The sequence below is a fragment of the Gorilla gorilla genome, chromosome 10, assembly GCF_029281585.2.
Source record: "Gorilla gorilla gorilla isolate KB3781 chromosome 10, NHGRI_mGorGor1-v2.1_pri, whole genome shotgun sequence".
Classification (NCBI taxonomy): Eukaryota; Metazoa; Chordata; class Mammalia; order Primates; family Hominidae; genus Gorilla; species Gorilla gorilla.
In genome coordinates this window covers 45,392,058-45,411,032 of record NC_073234.2, presented here as the reverse complement: position 1 = coordinate 45,411,032, position 18,975 = coordinate 45,392,058, and the positions used below count along the sequence as shown (strand labels likewise).

Genomic DNA, 18,975 nt, shown 5'->3' with positions numbered 1-18,975 from the left:
TCCTTCTTTTATACCTTCACTCCTTAAATGACGTAGATTCTCCCAAGAAGCAACAGAAAAACCAGCATCAGGCTCTGAGTATTTATTTCAGTTAATAGTAGCCTCCCAGGGAAGACTGGGGGAAATATAGGTGTTTCTGTCAACTCCAGGAAAATCACAGCATCATATGAGAGTACTCAGACCTGCTGCCCACTGAGGAGGGGGCTGTTCTCACCAATGGGACAAGAGCAGAAGATGCGGGGTAGACGCAGCCAGTGACTGCTGCTATGTGGCAACTGGGGAATGGATAAGTCTTGCTTCATAAGTCTGCGCCTGATATTGGGAGAAGGGGTAAACTGGTTAGCAATGGACAAAGGTAGCTTGTCTGTGCTTCTCCAAAGAAGGGAACACACCCATATCCCAGTCTGCTTAGCCTTGATCCTAGCTTCCTCCCCTTCTCCTCACCTCCAGGGTTTACCCTCTCTTATTTCTGTGGTAACCTCTGTCCATTCCTCCCTCACCCCATAAGCTTTCCTGCCTGAGGACCATGCCACCCCAGGCCTGGGGGATCTGCCCTTCTTGCAGGTAGAAAACTCAGTTCACCCCAGGCCAGGCACAGTGGCTCATGCCTGTAATCCCAGCACTTTGGGAGGCCAAGGTAGGCAGATCACGAGGTCAGGAGTTTGAGACCAGCCTGGCCAACATGGCGAAACCCTGTCTTTACTAAAAATACAAAAATTAGCCAGGTGTGGTGGCAGGTGCCTGAAATCCCAGCTACTCGGGAAGCTGAAGCAGGAGAATCGCCCGAAACTGGAAGGTGGAGGTTGCAGTGAGCCGAGATTATGCCACTATACTCCAGCCTGGGCAAAAAGGGTGAAACTCCGTCTCAAAAAAAAAAAAGAAAACTCAGTTTACCCAAACTGCCCCCACTCTTCATATTATTAACAACAGTCCTTAATATCAATTATTGCACTCTTGCTTCAGAGCCAGGTGCTTTACTCATTGTTTCTAATCTTTACAACAGCCCCACAGGGCAAGTATTAGTTTACCTACTTTTCAGAGGCTTAGACAGGTTAAGCTACTTCCCCCAGGTCCTACAAGCAAGACTGCAACCCAAGTCTGTCTAACTTAAAAGCCTGGGCTCTTTCCTGGACACTATGCTTCCTCAAAGGGAGAGGTGGTTTCTTCTCCCCTTGAGGAAAAGTGAGTAGTGATAATAAGGGACAAGGGGGTCTGAGCTGTGTGATGAGGCCCTTACCTATATATCAGAGATGCAAGGACCACAGCCGTCAACACCAGCAAGATGCCCACGATCAGCGGAGCCTGCCCAAGGCCTGCTTCTTGACCTGTGAGAAGAATCCCAGGCACTGCTTCACTCAGTGTCTGCTGCTTGCCAGCTGCCCTCTATCCACTCCCTTCCTCATCTTAGCTCTTGTCCAAGGACCTACCAGGCATGATAAGCTGGGTGCTGACCACTGCCAGGCTGTTGGCATCAGCCAGAGACACATTGAGGCAGTATGTCCCTGAGCCACCCTTCAGTATCTGGTGCAGAACCAGTTGGCAGGCTGGGCTGGGTAGCACAGGCTGGCACAGCTGCTGGGCAGGGGGCTGGCACCCTGGCGATGAGATCTCCATGCAGGCTTCCTTGGGCAGCCTGGAAGAAATGTCAGCATATATAAGGGGATCTGGGAAGGGACACTAAATGCCAGAGAGCGGAGAAACAGTCAACCCAAGAGTTACCAGCACACTAGTGAGACACTCACCCGCCTTGGCAGGACACAGTCAGCTCAAATGCATCCCCCTCACTGGACGGCACAGCCTGCAGGATCTCGGCACTTTCAATACCCTCTGCAGAGTTGCAAGCTTATCAAGTTAGGATTCCTCTACCTGGCCTCCCCAAAAGCCCAGAGACAGAAAAGCCCCAAGGCTGCTCCACCAATCCCATCCCTGTGCTTTCAAATGAGGACTCTGGCATTTGGGTATTCTTCCTATCTAGGTGAGTAATTCCTCCCAAGGTGTGCTTCCACTGACCAGCCCTAGGTAGCACACAGCTGCCTCCATCAGCCCCCAAAGTAGGCAAGACTCACGGACAATGTCCAGGGTGATGGAAAAGGAACCATATCGATACAGAACACAATCCAGGGGGACTTGTCTCTTCACCAGCCTTAAGGTGGCTGTACCATCCAGCAGGGGGCCCAGGGAACCTGGCAGGAGAGGATCAAGGAGGCAAGATCAAGAGACAGATGACTCATCTGGAGGCAGAGGCCAAGCAGGCATTTTTTTCAGGTTGAACCAGAGTTACTGGATTCTGGAGTCACAGGCTTGGAATCAGATAAGACCTGGGAAACCTTATTCTATAGATAAGGAAACTGAGGCCCAGAAGAAGAAAATGACTCCTCCAGAGTCACAGTTAGGGGTGGCATTGGAGTTTTAAAAAATCCTCAAATGTTTATCACACCCCACACTATGTCAGTTCCTAGGCTAGACATTCAACATGTGTTAACTCATTTAAGCATCACTGTTTCATTCCTCCCTTTTTGCTTTGGGATGGGAATCCAGGGTTGGGAAATGGAAGGATCATCTCGGAATCTGGGAAGGATTTTCGTGCATTTATGCTTGAACAGAAAATGAGCTATAAATATTACATAAATGATCACAGTCTTTTCCCTGGTCTCGCCAACCGTTCTCAGCAGTAGAGAAAGCAACAAGCTCTTTCCTCATGGCCTAGGGGAAGACCTTGGTTTCCTGAACTCCAGACCTACTCCATGTCATTAAGAGAGACTGGAGGGCTTTATAGCCAGGCCAGTGAGAGCTCTGAGGGGACCATAGTGCTAAGCAAAGGATTGGGTAACATCTGAGTCCTGGGTAAGACTTACAGAGTAGAGTAGGGTACCCCACCTCCGTGAACCTCATTCGCACTGATACTCTTACCTGTAATACTTTCCGTAGACATGATCGAGCTGGCATCTGGACCTTCAGGCTCAGGGATAGGTAGCTCTCTAGCTGTGGTCTCCACCCACTCTGTAGTTGTTACCTGTGCAGCTGTGGTTCCAGAAGGCACCACAATTGATACCTCTGCAGGTGTCATACCTGTGGCCTCTGGAGTTGACATCTCTGCCAGTGTGGTACCCATGACCTCTGAAACTGGCACCTTCTCAGGTGTCGTACCTGTGCTCTCTGCAGTTGGCATCTGCACAGGTGCAGTGCTTATGACTTCAGTGGTTGGCACCTGCACAGATGTGGTTCCAGAGGGCTCTGCAGTTGGCGCCTGACCAGGTGTAGTACCCACGACTTCTGTAGTAGGCACTTGGCCAGCTGTGGTGTTAGGGGCCTCTGCAGTTGGCCTGTGCCCATCTGTGGTGCCTGGAACTGGGGAGGAGCCACAGGAGGTGAGGGGAATGGCAGCCTGCAGGACCACCTGGGCAGTGACTGGGCCAGGCTCCAGGTAAGTATGAGTGACCACAAGTGCCCGAGAGATCAGGGTTCCACTACTGTCTCCAAAGTCCCAGGTGTAGGAGAGGTCAGCTTCAGCCAGATAGCCACTGGGGTCATGGAGCTGGAGGGCAAAGGTCAGAGGCTGATTTCTCAGGAAGTGCTTGTTCCCTCCATCCAAGGCCCGCAGCTGGGACACGCTCACGGAGAAAGGCACCTGGTCTGGGATTGGAGCCAGAAAAGGTGAGAACCAGGCCTGAGCCACAGCTTCTCCTTTCACAGCCACACCCTCCAACTCCAAGCTGACTGGCTGGCCCTTCACTGGCACTAAGCCTCACATTTCTCTGCCTAGGTCTTCCTGGCCCTTCTACTTTAAGTTTGCACAGCATTTCACCTTTCTCCTTTCCAGTCCATCCAAGCCTCCCTGCCTTCTCTTGCCCTACAACTGGCCTTGCCCCTTCCTAAACCCTTACCAGTAATGGTGAAGGCTGAGCTGGAATGAGCAAGAGGCACATAGCTCCGGGATCCCCGGCGATGGTAGACAGTCACTTCCATGGTGTGTGTGCCCAGCATTGCCCTGCCTGTCCCAATGCTCAGCCCAGACACTGGGCCCCCTAGAACTTGCCAGTATTGGCCTGAAGTTTTTGGAATGAAAAGCAAGGAAAAAGAGATTACTGGTCAAAGGGGACTGAGGGACAGGCTTCGAAACAGCACTGGAGATGGGAGGTCAGGAAGTATGATTACTTCTGAGGGTGTTTGGAAGGCTGTGATATGGGGGGACAGGGAAGGGGTCCTAATGAGGCATTCCATGGGGTAGGACTACAATTGAGGAAGAGTTGCCAGAAAGAATTATGATAGAGTTGAAGGGGGCTAGGTGCTAAGAAAGAGAAAAGATCCAAGAGGAAAATGAAGATTAGAGAAAATCACAGAAGTTAAGGTGGAAGGGGCGGCCAAAAGAAAGGTGATCAGGTAGAAAGAAGTAAACACAAGTGTGGATGATAGGCTGAGAAGGGAGTCCCTCACCCCAGGTCTTCCAGACATAAACAAAGCTTCTCTTCTGAGACCAAGGGCCAGATGGGCAAGGTCCACCATCAGGGAAGATGCAGGCATCGTCAGTTTCCTGGGGATACACTGGCTGTCCTCCCCACACCTGGCTCCCTGAAAGATAAATACAGAGTCACTCTCAAACCCTGGCATTCTTTTTTGTATATCAAAACCCCTAAAATTGCTCCCAGGGTATCAGAGAGGGGCTCTGGGAATATTCCCTAGCTAGAAAGTACATTCTCCATGATATAACCATTTGGGGTGGTAGTTGGGGGTTGAGGGTGTGGAAACTACATTTTTTTTTAGAGACAGGGTCTTAGTCTGATGCCCAGGCTGGAGTGCAGTGGTGTGATCACAGCTCACTGGAGTGTCAACCTCCCAGGGTCAAGCAATCCTCCCACCTCAGCCTCCCGAGTAGCTGGGACTACAGGTATGCACCACCATACCCAGCTAATTTTATTTTTTTGTAGAGACAGGGTCTTGCTATATTGCCAGGACTGGTCTTGAACTCCTGGGCTTAAGCAATCCTCCCGCCTCAGCCTCCCGAAGTGCTGGGTTTACAGGCGTGCACCACTGTGCCTGGCCAGAAGCTATAATTTAATTGGCCAGGTGTGGTGGCTCATGGCTGTAAACCCAGCACTTTGGGAAGCTGAGGTGGGAGGACTGCTTGAGGCAAGGAATTCAAGACCAGCCTGATCAACATAGCAAGACCCTGTCTCTACAAAATACATTTTAAAAAAATTAGCCAGGTGTGGTGGTATGCACCTGTAGTTCCAGCTACTCCAGGGGCTGAGGAAGGAGGATCACTTGAGCCCAGGAGGTTGAGGCTGCAATTAGCTATGATCACACCACTGTACTCCAGCCTGGGAGAGAGAGAAGGACCCTGACTTTAAAATAAATAAATAAAATAAGAAAAATAAAAGAAAAAGAAGATATATGTATATATATATATATAGCCACATATCAAAATATTTAGAGTGATTTGCTCTAGCTAGTGGAATAAAAATAACAGCACTAGGGGGCCAGGCGCAGTGGCTCACACCTGTAATCCTAGCACTTTGGGAGTCTGAAGCGGTTAAATCACCTGAGGTCAGGAGTTCAAGACCAGCCTGGCCAACATGGTAAAACCCTGTCTCTACTAAAAATACAAAAATTAGCCAGGCGTGCTGGTGGAAGCCTATAATCCCAGCTACCCAGGAGGCTGAGGCAGGAGAATCGCTGGAACCTGGGAGGTGGAGGCTGCAGTGAGCCAAGATCGCACCACTGCACTCCAGCCTGAGCAACACAGCGAGACTCTGTCTCAAAAATAAATACATAAATAAATAACAGCACTAGATAGCATTTATTTAGCCTTTACTGTAGGCTAGAGCAGACACTACATTAAGTACTTTACACATATTATCACATTCTAATCCTTACAACAATCCTTTTATCTTCGGAAATGGAAACACAGTGAGGTGGGCAGATCACTTGAGCTCAGGAGTTTGAGTCATCCTGGATAACATGGTGAAACCCCGTCTCTACTAAAAATACAAAAGAATTAGCCGGGCATGGTGACATGCGCCTGTACCAGCTACTCGGGAGGCTACTCCCAGCTACTCAGGAGGCTGAGGCGGAAGGATCACTTGAACCCAGGAGGCAGAGGTTGCAGTGAGCTGAGATCCTGCCACTGCACTCCAGCCTGAGTGACACAGCCAGACTCTGTCTCAAAAAAAAAAAGAAAAGAAATGGAAACACAAAACAAGTAACTTGCCCAAGGTCACATATCAAGGACAAGTTTAAATATAGGTCTGTTCAACTTCTAGGTCCCCTGAATTCTGCTGTCCTCCACTTTAGGGACTGTAATTTTCTTTTTTCTTTTTTCTTTTTGAGACAGGTTCTCACTCTGTCACCCAGGCTGAAGTACAGTGGCGTGATCATGCAGTCTCGACCTCCCAGGCTCATGATCCTCCCACCTGAGACTCCTGAGTAGCAGGGACTACAGCTGTAATTTTCTTTTCTTTTTGCTTTCTGTTTTTTTTTTTTTTTTTTTTTGAAATGGAGTCTCGCTCTGTCGCCCAGGCTGGAGTGCAGTGGCATGATCTCGGTTCACTGCAAGCTCCACCTCCTGGGTTCACGCCATTCTCCTGTCTCAGCCTCCCAAGTAGCTGGGACTACATGCGCCTGCCACCACGCCCGGCTAATTATTTGTATTTTTTTTTAGTAGAGACAGGGTTCCACCGTGTTAGCCAGGATGGTCTGGATCTCCTGACCTCGTGATCCGCCCGCCTCGGCCTCCCGAAGTGCTGCGATTACAGGCGTGAGCCACCGCGCCCGGCCTTCTCTGTGTTTTTAAATTTTAACTACAATGAGTACGTATTACACATATAACTTGTTTTAAAAATTAAAGGAGGAGGCCGGGTGCGATGGCTCACGCCTGTAATCCCAGAACTTTGGGAGGCCGAGGCGGGCGGATCACAAGGTCAGGAGATGGAGACTATACTGGCTAACACGGTGAAACCCTGTCTCTACTAAAAATACAAAAAAAATTAGCCGGGCATGGTGGCGGGCGCCTGTAGTCCCAGCTACTCGGGAGGCTGAGGCAGGAGAATGGCGTGAACCTGGGAGGCGGAGCTTGCAGTGAGCCGAGATGGCGCCACTGCACTCCAGCCTGGGCGACAGAGCGAGACTCCGTCTCAAAAAAGAAAAAAAAAAAAAAGTAGAGAAGGAAGGGGCATTCCCTGAGCTCACTGGGCATACCAGGGAACCTGAGCCCTAGGAATAAGGACTTAGAATAGGGAAGTACTCACCATTGATGATGGTATTGTTGACCCAGATAACCTGCCCATCTGGCAATACCTTTTGGCTTCCAGGGAAGTTCAAGGCAATAGAGAAGGAGGCATTTGCACCAATCAGTGTAGGCCCATCATTACTGACCTTGAGGGACACTTGACCACCTGGGAAGGAAAGCTACATTAGCTGGGACTCCTGGGCTTCCCCTCCCTGTATACGTTTCCCCTCCTTTTCTTCTCAAGCTACACTCAATGCAGTTCATCTTGCTTTTTTCCTCATCCCACTCCCACCATGCCCTCTCCTGGAACTTCCAAGTTCCTACCTCTCCAGCAGTCAAGTCTCTGGGCTTCTGTCCACTCTGGATACAGCTGCCTGTTCCAGGCTTTGGTTCTGAGTTGCCTTGAGACACCAAGCCAGTCCTGGTTTCTGGGTACTAAAAGGAATGTGCCATGAAGGGCCCTAGGATCCTTTCAGTTCCTTCTCAAGGATAACACTCTATTCATGTCACCCCATTTATTCTCACATTCGAAGTGCATTTTTTTTTTTTTTTTTGAGATGGAGTTTCGCTCTTGTTGCCCAGGCTGGAGTGCAATGGCGTGATCTCGGCTCATCGCAATCTCTGTCTCCTGGGTTCAAGCGATTCTCCTGCCTCAGCCTCCTGAGTAGCTGGGATTACAGGCATGTGCCACCATGCCAGGCTAATTTTGTATTTTTAGTAGAGATGGGGTTTCTCCATGTTGGTTGGTCTGGTCTCGAACTCCCGACCTTAGGTGATCTGCCCGCTTTGGTCTCCCAAAGTGCTGGGATTACAGGCGTGAGCCACTGCGCCCGGCTGAAGTGCATTTTTAAAACTCATTTATTTGGCCGGGTGTAGTGGCTCACACCTGTAATCCCAGCACTTTGGGAGGCTGAGGCGGGTAGATCATGAGGTCAAGAGATAGAGACCATCCTGGCCAACATGGGGAAACCCTGTCTCTACTAAAAATACAAAAATTAGCCGGGCGTGGTGGTGTGCACCTGTAGTTCCAGCTACTTGGGAGGCTGAGGCAGGAGAATTGCTTGAACCCGGGAGGCAGAGGTTGCAGTGAGCTGAGATTCTGAGATTGCACCAGTGTACTCCAGCTGGCGATAGAGTAAGACTCCATCTCAAAAAAAAAAAAAAAAAAAAAAAAGCCCTTATTTATTTATTTATTATTACTTTTTTTTTTTTTTTTTTTTTGAGATGGAGTCTCGCTCTGCCCCCTAGGCTGGAATGCAGTGGCGTGATCTTGGCTCACTATAGCCTCCGCTTCCTGGATTCAAGCAATTCTCATTCCTCAGCCTCCCAAGTAGCTGGGACTACAGGCGCCCACCACCACACCCAACTAATTTTTGTATTTTTAGTTTCGTCATGTTTCATGGTTTCTCCATGTTGGCCAGGTTTGTCTCGAACTCCCGACCTCAAGCGATCCATCCGCTTCGGCCTCCCAAAGTGCTGGGATTATAGGCGTGAGCCACTGCGCCTGGCCTGTTTTGTTTTAAATCAAGACATAATTCACATACCATAAAATTTACTTTTAAGCCAGGCACGGTGGCTCACGTCTGTAATCCCAGCACTTTGAGAGGCCGAGGCAGGTGGATCACAAGGTCAGGAGTTCGAGACCAGCCTGGCCAAGTGAAACCCTGTCTCTACTAAAAATACAAAAATTAGCCAGGCGTGGTGGCGGGCACCTGTAGTTCCAGCTACTCAGGAGGCTGAGGCAGGAGAATTGCTTGAACCCTGGAGGCGGAGGTGGCAGTGAGCCGAGATCACGCCACTGCACTCCAGCCTGGGCTACAGAGCAAGACTGTCTCAAAAAATAAAATAAAAATTTACTTTTGAACATGATCAAATTTGTGTTTTAGAAAGATCACGATGGCAAGCAGTGAGGAGGATGGATTAGAGGCTGGCAGAGATTGGGGATGGGGATAGAGAAGACAAAATTATTGTAACTGACCAAGAGAGGTCTGAGAAGAAAAGGATATGCTGGATCTCCATCTGCCCCACCCAGGTCCAACAACTATCAACACCTTGCCACATTTGTTTTGTTTATCCTTACTAGTTGTTGTTTTTGTTTTTGTTTTGGCTAAAGTATGTAAAAGCAAATCCCAGACATCGTGTTATTTTAACCCTACAAATTTAAAATGTATGAGTATTTTCTTGCATAAGCACAATGTCATTTCATGCTAGACAAAATTATCAAACTCAGTCCATATAAAATTTCATGAATATCTGGAAAAATGCCTTATGATTTTTAAAATCAGGATCCAAAATATAAGTACAGGCTTTTTGTTAAGAGCCTTAGGTGGGTGGGTGTGAACAGACTCTTTCCAGGATACATTAAGGAATATAGTAAAAGAAAAAGACTTGAAACTGCAGCACAGCGAGGAAAGTCAGATCAAGGAGAACTTTCTAGAAATCTGTGAGACTAAACATCTAGGGAGAAAGCAGGGCTGGGATATAATGTATGTATTTCAGCACAGCAGAAACTACCCTCACCCCATTTTTCCCTTTCCTGCAGAAACCTCTCTCCCCTCCCCTTCCCTCCCCTCTCCTCTCCTTTCTGTATATAGTTCAGCACAGCAAAAACTACCCTCACCCCATTTTTCCCTTTCCTGCAGAAACTTCCTTCCCTTTCCTTTCCCTTTTCCTTTCCCCTTTCCTTTCCTTTTGATACAGGGTTTTGCTCTCTCACCCTGCGTGCAGTGGCACGTTCATCGCTCACTGCAGCCTCAAACTCCTAGGCTGAAGCCATCTTCCTCATTAGCCTCCCAAGTAGCTAGGACCACGGGTGCTCACCACCAGGCCCGGCTAATTTTTTTTTTTTTTTTTTTTTGAGACAGAGTTTCGCTCTTGTTGCCCAGGCTGGAAGGCTGGAGTACAATGGCATGATCTCAGCTTACTATAACCTCTGCCTCCCGGGTTCAAGCGATTCTCCTGCCTCAGCCTCCTGAGTGGCTGGGATTACAGGCATGCGCCACCACACCCAGCTAATTTTGTATTTTTAGTAGAGACTGGGTTTCTCTATGTTGGTCAGGCTGGTCTCAAACTCCCAACTTCAGCTGATCCACCTGCCTTCGCCTCGCAAAGTGCTGGGATTACAGGCGTGAGCCACCAAGCCTGGCCTAGGCCTGGCTAATTTTTTTTACTTTTTGTAGAGACAAGGTCTCACTATGTTGCTCAGGCTAGTCTTGAACTCCTGGGCTCAAGCAATCCTATGACCACGGCCTCCCAAAGTGCTGGGATTACAGGTGTGAGCCACCACACTGGGCCTCCTTATCTCCTTTCTTTTCTTTTCTTTTTTTATTTTTTTGAGACAGAGTCTTGCTGTTGCCCAGGCTGGAATGCAATGGTGTGATCTCGGCTCACTGCAACCTCTGCCTCCCAGGTTCAAGCGATTCTCATGCCTCGGCCTCCCAAGTAGTTGGGATTACAGGTGCGTACCACCATGCCCAGCTAATTTTTGTATTTTTAGTAGAGATGGAGTTTCACCATATTGGCCAGGCTGGTCTGACCTCAAGTGATCCACCCGTCTCAGCCTCTCAAAGTGCTAGGATTACAGGCATGAGTTACTGTGCCGGGCCTCATCCCCTTTCTTTTTTTTTTTTGAGACGGAGACTCGCTCTGTCACCCAGGCTGGAGTGCATTGGTGTGATCTTGGCTCACTGCAACCTCTGCCTTCCGGGTTCAGGTGATTCTCCGGCCTCAGCCTTCTGAGTAGCTGGGACTACAGGCATGTGCCACCATGCCCGGCTAATTTTTGTACTTTTAGTAGAGACGGGGTTTCACCATATTGGCCAGGCTGGTCTCGAACTCCTGACCTCGTGATCCACCTGCTTCAGCCTCCCAAAGTGCTGGGATTACAGGCGTGAGCCACGGCGCCCGGCCTCATTCCCTTTCTAATGTGTGCTGTAACCCTAGTTGATTCTGCTGGGGGAGGATCTGGAATCATCTATTGAGCATCCCACCACTAGAGCAAGAGAAGTCATAAGATACCCCATTCTTTCTCCACTTCCAACTCTCCTCAGAGCAGCACGGGACATTCCAGACCCTTTCACCACCCCACCCCCGCCCCTTGCTCCTGTCACGAGGCCCAATCCCCGAGAGCCCTTTCATGTGATGCTCAGCTGAGACCCCTCTGCCTATCTCTCCAGCCCCAGAACAAAAGGTCTGGGCTGTGTTCACCCGTACCCATCCCAAGAGGAGAGGATTGTATCTCCTTAGTGTTCTTACCCAATACCACATTCTCTGACTCCCCACTTTAAATCTCCTACCCCAAGAGACGTTTCCTAAAAGAGTCTCCCACACATTTCACCCCTTTGGAGCCCGTGCTCCAGCTCACTGCCAAGGAAGCCTCAGAATCAGTGCCACAGAGACCTTCTATCCTTCTGCCCCTCCAAGCATATGAGATTATTTTCAGGCTCAATCCCAAATCTCCATGTAGGGAGGGAGCCCAGGTGCCCACATCCTCACTAAATCAAATGAGTGGGAGACGCCTGAAATATTGCCGCTATCTCCCATTAGGAAGACAGAAACCAGAGCAGGGGGAATTCATCCCCAAGTTCACACCTGCTCATGTCCACATATCCACACATACCTTTTGTAGCCCCCACAGCCAGCAAAGCACCTAACACAGCCAAATGAAGAAGGCATCTTTTTAGCACCAGATCCATTGTGTTCTTCTCTCCAGCAACCAAAGGCACTGGGGGGACTGGGATAGGCCCCTATATAAGAAAAGGATGCTCATTTGCATAGCCCTTCCTCTTCTCCCTCAGAGAAGGCCTGGGAGGGGCCGGAGGAGAGGAAAAAGGAAAAACTGACAAAGGGATCCTGGCCCCTAGACATTGCTTTCCCATCCTGCTACTCAATGACAGTTTCTGGTTTCACTGGGTCACTCTCATCTTGATGCACTCCCGGGCAAGAGCTAACTGAAAGGCAGCTGCATAACACATACCAGACACAACAGTTTATCATGGGAGAGTGAATTAAACCAGGAACTTCTCAAAAAGACAGAAACAGAACCCTGCATCCCAAAACAGAGACAGTGTCGGGGTATGCTATGAGGCAGAGGCAACGACTCCTCTGAGGCCCAGGATTCCTTTGCAACGAGATTCCTGGCTTCCTGGTTTCCAAAGGAGGCTCCTGGGCCAGGTGGAATTTAACCTTAGGTCGATACATATTTTCCCCAGGAGTGGTGAAAATAGTGAGTTAGAAATCAAGAAATCCCTACAGACTAGAGACATAGGTAGGAAACTTGGACCCAAAGCAGGTACTTGGGAAGAGTGTTCAGCCGCCCCACCGGGGAAGAAACTTGTCTAGCCCCCAAGAACCAAACTTGCCTGGGGCGGGATCATTTGCGGGGAGGAGCGCTGGGCTCGCCCCCCGGCTCTGACGTTGACCAATAGAAAGGCCTGGGGGCGGAGCCAGGGAAACGCGGGAAGCAGGGGCGGGGCCTCTGGTGGCGGTCGGGAACTCGGTGGGAGGCGGCAACATTGTTTCAAGTTGGCCAAATTGACAAGAGCGAGAGGTATACTGCGTTCCATCCCGACCCGGGGCCACGGTACTGGGCCCTGTTTCCCCCTCCTCGGCCCCCGAGAGCCAGGGTCCGCCTTCTGCAGGGTTCCCAGGCCCCCGCTCCAGGGCCGGGCTGACCCGACTCGCTGGCGCTTCATGGAGAACTTCCAAAAGGTGGAAAAGATCGGAGAGGGCACGTACGGAGTTGTGTACAAAGCCAGAAACAAGTTGACGGGAGAAGTGGTGGCGCTTAAGAAAATCCGCCTGGACACGTGAGTGGCCTCTGTACCCGGGACTCCTAACTGGGGACCTCCTTGATTGTCCCCCCCAACCCCCCACGGGCGGGTAGCCGTCCAGGGACCGGAAGAGAGCAGGGAGGGACTTCTTTAGAAGTGGAGAGGTGGGTTGGGAGCCAGTAGAAGGTGAAGAGTATACTTATACTCCCTGGGGAGAGTATAGGGTGGTGTGGAATCCATGGAAAACTTTCTTCCCAAACTGAGCCGGATCGTGCCCCCAAATGTGCAACTACAGACTCGGGAAGAGAAAGGAGGTCTCTGAGATGAGGTCCAAGACTCTCCATGGAGTGGAGTTATGTGGGAACCGGCGAGAATCGCCTTTCTGAATGAAGAGCCCTCTTCACTGCCCCACCCTCACCTTAGAATTCTCTCCTCTTTCCAAAGAATGGCAGTTGAACCTCACTGGCCTCTCTGGGGAGGCTGGGGGCTACTCCTGCATTTTTTCCCCTCCATTACAGTCTCCCTGCTTCACTTTCACCAGGCGGTTTTACTTACCTACCCCTGGGAAAAGAGGAGATAATGGCCTTAATATGTCCAAAAACCACACCCTGACTACCCAAGAATTAGCTCTTACCATCACCCTTTCTCTTCTCTCACTTTCCTAGGGGGTGCTGGGTGGTGTCTCCTTGGGGGAAAGAAATGACTAGGTGGGGGGGAAAGGAATATTTGTAACCATATTCCCATCTCTGCTTTCCCAACCTCTCCAAGTGAGACTGAGGGTGTGCCCAGTACTGCCATCCGAGAGATCTCTCTGCTTAAGGAGCTTAACCATCCTAATATTGTCAAGTAAGTATGCGTCTGAGAGGTGATCCAGCTGGAAAGGAGGATAAGTTCTGTCTGTACAGTGTGGGCATTTCTCTCTCTCTCACACCTCCATTTCCTCAAACTTTCCTTCTCTAGGCTGCTGGATGTCATTCACACAGAAAATAAACTCTACCTGGTTTTTGAATTTCTGCACCAAGATCTCAAGAAATTCATGGATGCCTCTGCTCTCACTGGCATTCCTCTTCCCCTTATCAAGGTAATGCTTCTCATCAGCTCCTCTCATCATGGGCATGTCTTGGGGGACTGGTGGCAGGCAATTCAGGGTGGTATTTTATGATTTTCGCCTCCTTCTGAGCCCTCATCTCCTATACACACACACTCCCCTTCTTTTTGTGTCTCCTTCCCTGCTCATTATATTCATTAACCCTAGGGTTGGACTGAACAATCAAAGTTGAAACTCTAGTGAGTCAACCTAGCAACTCAGGTGGGAGGTCAGATGAAACTCAGATAAACGGGATTTGAGAGCACTTGGTAAATTCCTCCAAAAAGCCCTTCCATTTGGTGGAAGAACTAGCTAGTGAGTCCCTATTGTCTATTTTAGGGCTGGATTCTTCACTCCCAGAGCTACTTTCAGTCTATTAACAAACATTTGTTCAATGCACAGCATATAGAAAAGGGATGCAAAATTGAGTAAGACTTGGTCCTTATCCTCTCTGGGCTGACAGTCCATTGGGAGAAATAGCTTGTAAATATGTAACTATAATCCAACATAATAAAGGCTTTAGTAGAGTTTTGGGGGCACAGAGCAAACCCAATCTGCTCACTGTAATGGAGTAGCACAGTCCTCTCTTTCTCCTTTGTCAGAGCTATCTGTTCCAGCTGCTCCAGGGCCTAGCTTTCTGCCATTCTCATCGGGTCCTCCACCGAGACCTTAAACCTCAGAATCTGCTTATTAACACAGAGGGGGCCATCAAGCTAGCAGACTTTGGACTAGCCAGAGCTTTTGGAGTCCCTGTTCGTACTTACACCCATGAGGTGAGTCCCTTTATGTCTTTTTTCTCTGAGCTTCCCAAGAGGTGTTAACTAGGGTATTCACAAAGTTACTAAAAATATCTGGCTAACAGTTTCTTACTAGGTAGAAATAATCTCTTGACATCCTAAAGAGTCTTAGGGTATGCATGGAATTCATACTGTGTTGCTAACTGGGCCCACACCTGTAATACCAATACTTTGGGAGGCTGAGGTGGGAGGATCACTTGAGCCCAGGAGTTCGAGACCATCATGGGCAACATAGCGAGACCCCATCTCTACAAATCTACAAAAAGAAAAAATTTAGAAATAAAATTATGACCAATTTGTCTCAAGTTTTTCCAGGAAGATCTCAAATTAGGGGTTCAGTCCAGAACTATGGACTGGAAATCAGTGGGAGGGGAAAGATGGAGGGAAGGAAACTGCTTGTTAAGAGGCCAAGAGTAAGCAGAATAGTGTTGAGGAACTGAGATGCGGGAATTTCCATACCCTATAAACCACCCCGCCCCTCCCTATTCCTGTCCCTCAGGTGGTGACCCTGTGGTACCGAGCTCCTGAAATCCTCCTGGGCTGCAAATATTACTCCACAGCTGTGGACATCTGGAGCCTGGGCTGCATCTTTGCTGAGATGGTATGGAGGCTTGCCCAAGTTCCACCCAGCCCCCTCCCCCTCCTCCCCACATCCAAGAACAACAGAACTGCTTCTTGGCCCAGACCTATGGCCCTTCTATCACAGGGTTCTCTCTCTAAAGTAGCACCAAGGGGAATGGTGGGAAAGGATGCAACTGTTGCCCTGATATCAACCACAGTGTTAGGATATCCTCAAACAGCCTTAGTACCTGGTATACATCTCTTATCCCTGAAATGAGTTAAAGCATTTCTGCAGCTGTTTTAGCTGTAGTCTGCATATATTTGGGAGAATGATTCCATTTAGTGCCTCTTTTATTTCAGGCCTTCATTTCAAGGCTTGTAGACCTTGTTGTATGGTGCCAGCAATGTAGTGAAGACAACTGTGGTCACTTTACCCACACCCTTCATTTAAACTGCAGATTTAGGCAGGGTGCAGTGGCTCACACCTATAATCCCAGCACTTTGGGAGGCTGAGGTAGGTGGATCACCTGAGGTCAGGAGTTCGAGACCAGCCTGGCCAACATGTTAAAATCCTGTCTCTACTAAAAATACAAAAATTAGCCAGGTGTGGCTACTTGGGATTACACACCTGTAATCCCAGCTACTTGGGAGGCCAAGGCAGGAGAATCGGTTGAACCCGGGAGATGGAGGTTGCAGTGAGCCAAGATTGCACCACTGCACTCCAGCCTGGGCGACAGAATGAGATTCCATCTCAAAAAAAAGATTTAGATCATGTCCCCCTTCAACCTCTGGCTTTTCAGACTGAAGGATCCTTGAAGCCTGGCTTTATGCAGAAGCTCCCATCTCCTTTAATATAACAGTGCAGTGCAGTAGGCTGTCTTCAAATCAGCAATATGTTTTATTGTCTTTTATCTTGGTTGTAACCAAGAGCTTAAAGACCATTAGCCTATACATATGTAATGTGCATTTATCCCCCAGTGCGTTACCTTACAATTGTCCGTATTCCTCTCTCAATTCATCAAAAAATATTTGTTAAGCACCTAGTGGGTACCCAGCACCATGCTAGGTGCTGTGGGGAACACAGAAGAAATGGAAGACAGAGTCTCTGCCCGCTGTGCTCCTATCTAGAAGTGGCTGCATCACAAGGTTGGGGGATGACCGCAGTGTCTACCCCATACCCCGTGAGTGGCTTGGGATACCTTTGCTACATGTCAGTGGCACCCCAGACATTCACCCCCTCCCAGACCCACCCAGCCTTGGGGATCTGCAAAGCCATGGTTGGGGGAAGGAAGGAGGGGGTGAGGAGACAGATGAAGGGACTTCATTGTCTCAGGTTCTGTGTGACTGACCCCATGAAAGGCCCTGGGGAGGGAGTCATGGGGCCCTGCTGACCTTTTACTGTCTGTGGGAACTCCTTTGTATAGAGGAGAGTTTTGACTGACGTCAACGTGGGTCTTGGTATTTCCTCTTTCCCCATTTTCAGGTGACTCGCCGGGCCCTATTCCCTGGAGATTCTGAGATTGACCAGCTCTTCCGGATCTTTCGGACTCTGGGGACCCCAGATGAGGTGGTGTGGCCAGGAGTTACTTCTATGCCTGATTACAAGCCAAGTTTCCCCAAGTGGGCCCGGCAAGATTTTAGTAAAGTTGTACCTCCCCTGGATGAAGATGGACGGAGCTTGTTATCGGTGAGAGTGGGCACCTGTTTTCCCTCATTCATTTCTCCCAGGGAAGGGCTTTTCCAGGATGAAGGAAGGATGAGACTCTGAAATCTGGGCCTCAGTGTTTCATTTCCCTGGTTCCTGCTCTCCCTGTTAGCACACTGATTCAGCCATGGGAGGATGGAAGTGAGAATTCTGCCTTGGGTAGAAGGAGTTCTGGTTTCCTGGTTTCTGGGAACACCTGCTGCCCATTTAGTCCACTATCACATCATTGAAGTCAACATGCATCTCTCCCTCTAGCAAATGCTGCACTACGACCCTAACAAGCGGATTTCTGCCAAGGCAGCCCTGGCTCACCCTTTCTTCCAGGATGTGACCAAGCCAGTACCCCATCTTCGACTCTGATAGCCTTCTTGAAGCCCCCAGCCCTAATCTCACCCTGTCCTCCAGTATGGGCTTGACCAGGCTTGGCCTTGGGCTATTTGGACTCAGGTGGGCCCTCTGATCTTGCCTTAAACACTCACCTTCTAGTCTTGGCCAGCCAACTCTGGGAATACAGGGGTGAAAGGGGGGAACCAGTGAAAATGAAAGGAAGTTTCAGTATTAGATGCACTTAAGTTAGCCTCCACCACCCTTTCCCCCTTCTCTTAGTTATTGCTGAAGAGGGTTGGTATAAAAATAATTTTAAAAAAGCCTTCCTACACGTTAGATTTGCTGTACCAATCTCTGAATGCCCCATAATTATTATTTCCAGTGTTTGGGATGACCAGGATCCCAAGCCTCCTGCTGCCACAATGTTTATAAAGGCCAAATGATAGCAGGGGCTAAGTTGGAGCTTTTGAGAACCAAGTAAAACAAAACCACTGGGAGGAGTCTATTTTAAAGAATTCGGTTGAAAAAATAGATACAATCAGTTTATACCCTAGTTAGTGTTTTGCCTCACCTAATAGGCTGGGAGACTGAAGACTCAGCCCGGGTGGGGCTGCAGAAAAATGATTGGCCCCAGTCCCCTTGTTTGTCCCTTCTACAGGCATGAGGAATCTGGGAGGCCCTGGGACAGGGATTGTGCTTCATTCCAATCTATTGCTTCACCATGGCCTTATGAGGCAGGTGAGAGATGTTTGAATTTTTCTCTTCCTTTTAGTATTCTTAGTTCTTCAGTTGCCAAGGATCCCTGATCCCATTTTCCTCTGAAGTCCACCTCCTACCCCATAGGAGTTAGAAGTTAGGGTTTAGGCATCATTTTGAGAATGCTGACACTTTTTCAGGGCTGTGATTGAGTGAGGGCATGGGTAAAAATATTTCTTTAAAAGAAGGATGAACAATTATATTTATATTTCAGGTTATATCCAATAGTAGAGTTGGCTTTTTTTTTTTTTTTTTTTTGGTCATAGTGGGTGGATTTGTTGCCATGTGCACCTTGGGGTTTTGTAATGACAGTGCTAAAAAAAAAAAGCATTTTTTTTTTCGTTTATGATTTGTCTCTGTCACCCTTGTCCTTGAGTGCTCTTGCTATTAACGTTATTTGTAATTTAGTTTGTAGCTCATTAAAAAAATGTGCCTAGTTTTATAGTTCATCTCTTTCCTCCTCTTATTTACTGAAAGAATGGTGGGAGACAGAATATGAATATGTGTATGTGATCATTGATTTCAGACCCCTTTTCCTAATCTCTCTGTGCATGGCTGCCCACCCCACCCCATTTTGGCTAGTGCTGACGGTGAACAAAGTGGTTATTATCATCCCTATTTATGGCTGGGGAAACTGAAGCCTATATACTTCCTACTTCACTTTCTCCACACACCAGCAAACCTCCTTTCCCCCAGCCAACATACCACACACACACCACACCACACACACACCACACACACACCAC

The 18,975-nt window shown here is 48.9% G+C and overlaps 2 protein-coding genes across 8 annotated transcripts; one reads left to right on the top strand and one right to left on the bottom strand.

Annotated features, from left to right (window-relative positions):
* Window positions 1-67: 67 nt before the first annotated feature.
* PMEL (premelanosome protein) lies at window positions 68-12,637 on the bottom strand. Of its 6 annotated transcripts, none has more exons than XM_031016655.3 (12): window positions 12,586-12,637; window positions 11,844-11,970; window positions 7,550-7,660; window positions 7,245-7,391; window positions 4,435-4,569; window positions 3,885-4,046; window positions 2,911-3,633; window positions 2,067-2,183; window positions 1,743-1,827; window positions 1,428-1,633; window positions 1,238-1,325; window positions 68-312 (listed from the first exon to the last, which is right to left on the bottom strand). In XM_031016655.3, exons 1-12 carry the CDS (start codon window positions 12,598-12,600, stop codon window positions 177-179), a joined length of 2,052 nt encoding a protein of 683 aa, XP_030872515.2. In that variant the 5' UTR covers window positions 12,601-12,637; the 3' UTR covers window positions 68-176. The 6 variants fall into 6 exon arrangements, with proteins under 6 accessions (XP_030872515.2, XP_063549970.1, XP_063549971.1 ...); XM_063693900.1 differs by having other exon boundaries at window positions 1,238-1,346; window positions 12,586-12,608; XM_063693901.1 differs by having other exon boundaries at window positions 3,148-3,633; window positions 12,586-12,608.
* CDK2 (cyclin dependent kinase 2) lies at window positions 12,319-18,678 on the top strand. 2 transcript variants are annotated; one of them, XM_055359416.2, is made up of 8 exons: window positions 12,680-13,032; window positions 13,765-13,842; window positions 13,957-14,077; window positions 14,686-14,856; window positions 15,380-15,481; window positions 16,479-16,622; window positions 16,925-17,128; window positions 17,402-18,678. In XM_055359416.2, the coding sequence occupies exons 1-8, from the start codon at window positions 12,917-12,919 to the stop codon at window positions 17,504-17,506; spliced, it is 1,041 nt and encodes a 346-aa protein (XP_055215391.1). In that variant the 5' UTR covers window positions 12,680-12,916; the 3' UTR covers window positions 17,507-18,678. The 2 variants fall into 2 exon arrangements, with proteins under 2 accessions (XP_004053386.1, XP_055215391.1); XM_004053338.5 differs by lacking the exon at window positions 16,479-16,622 and having other exon boundaries at window positions 12,319-13,032.
* The last annotated feature ends 297 nt before the right edge of the window (window positions 18,679-18,975 follow it).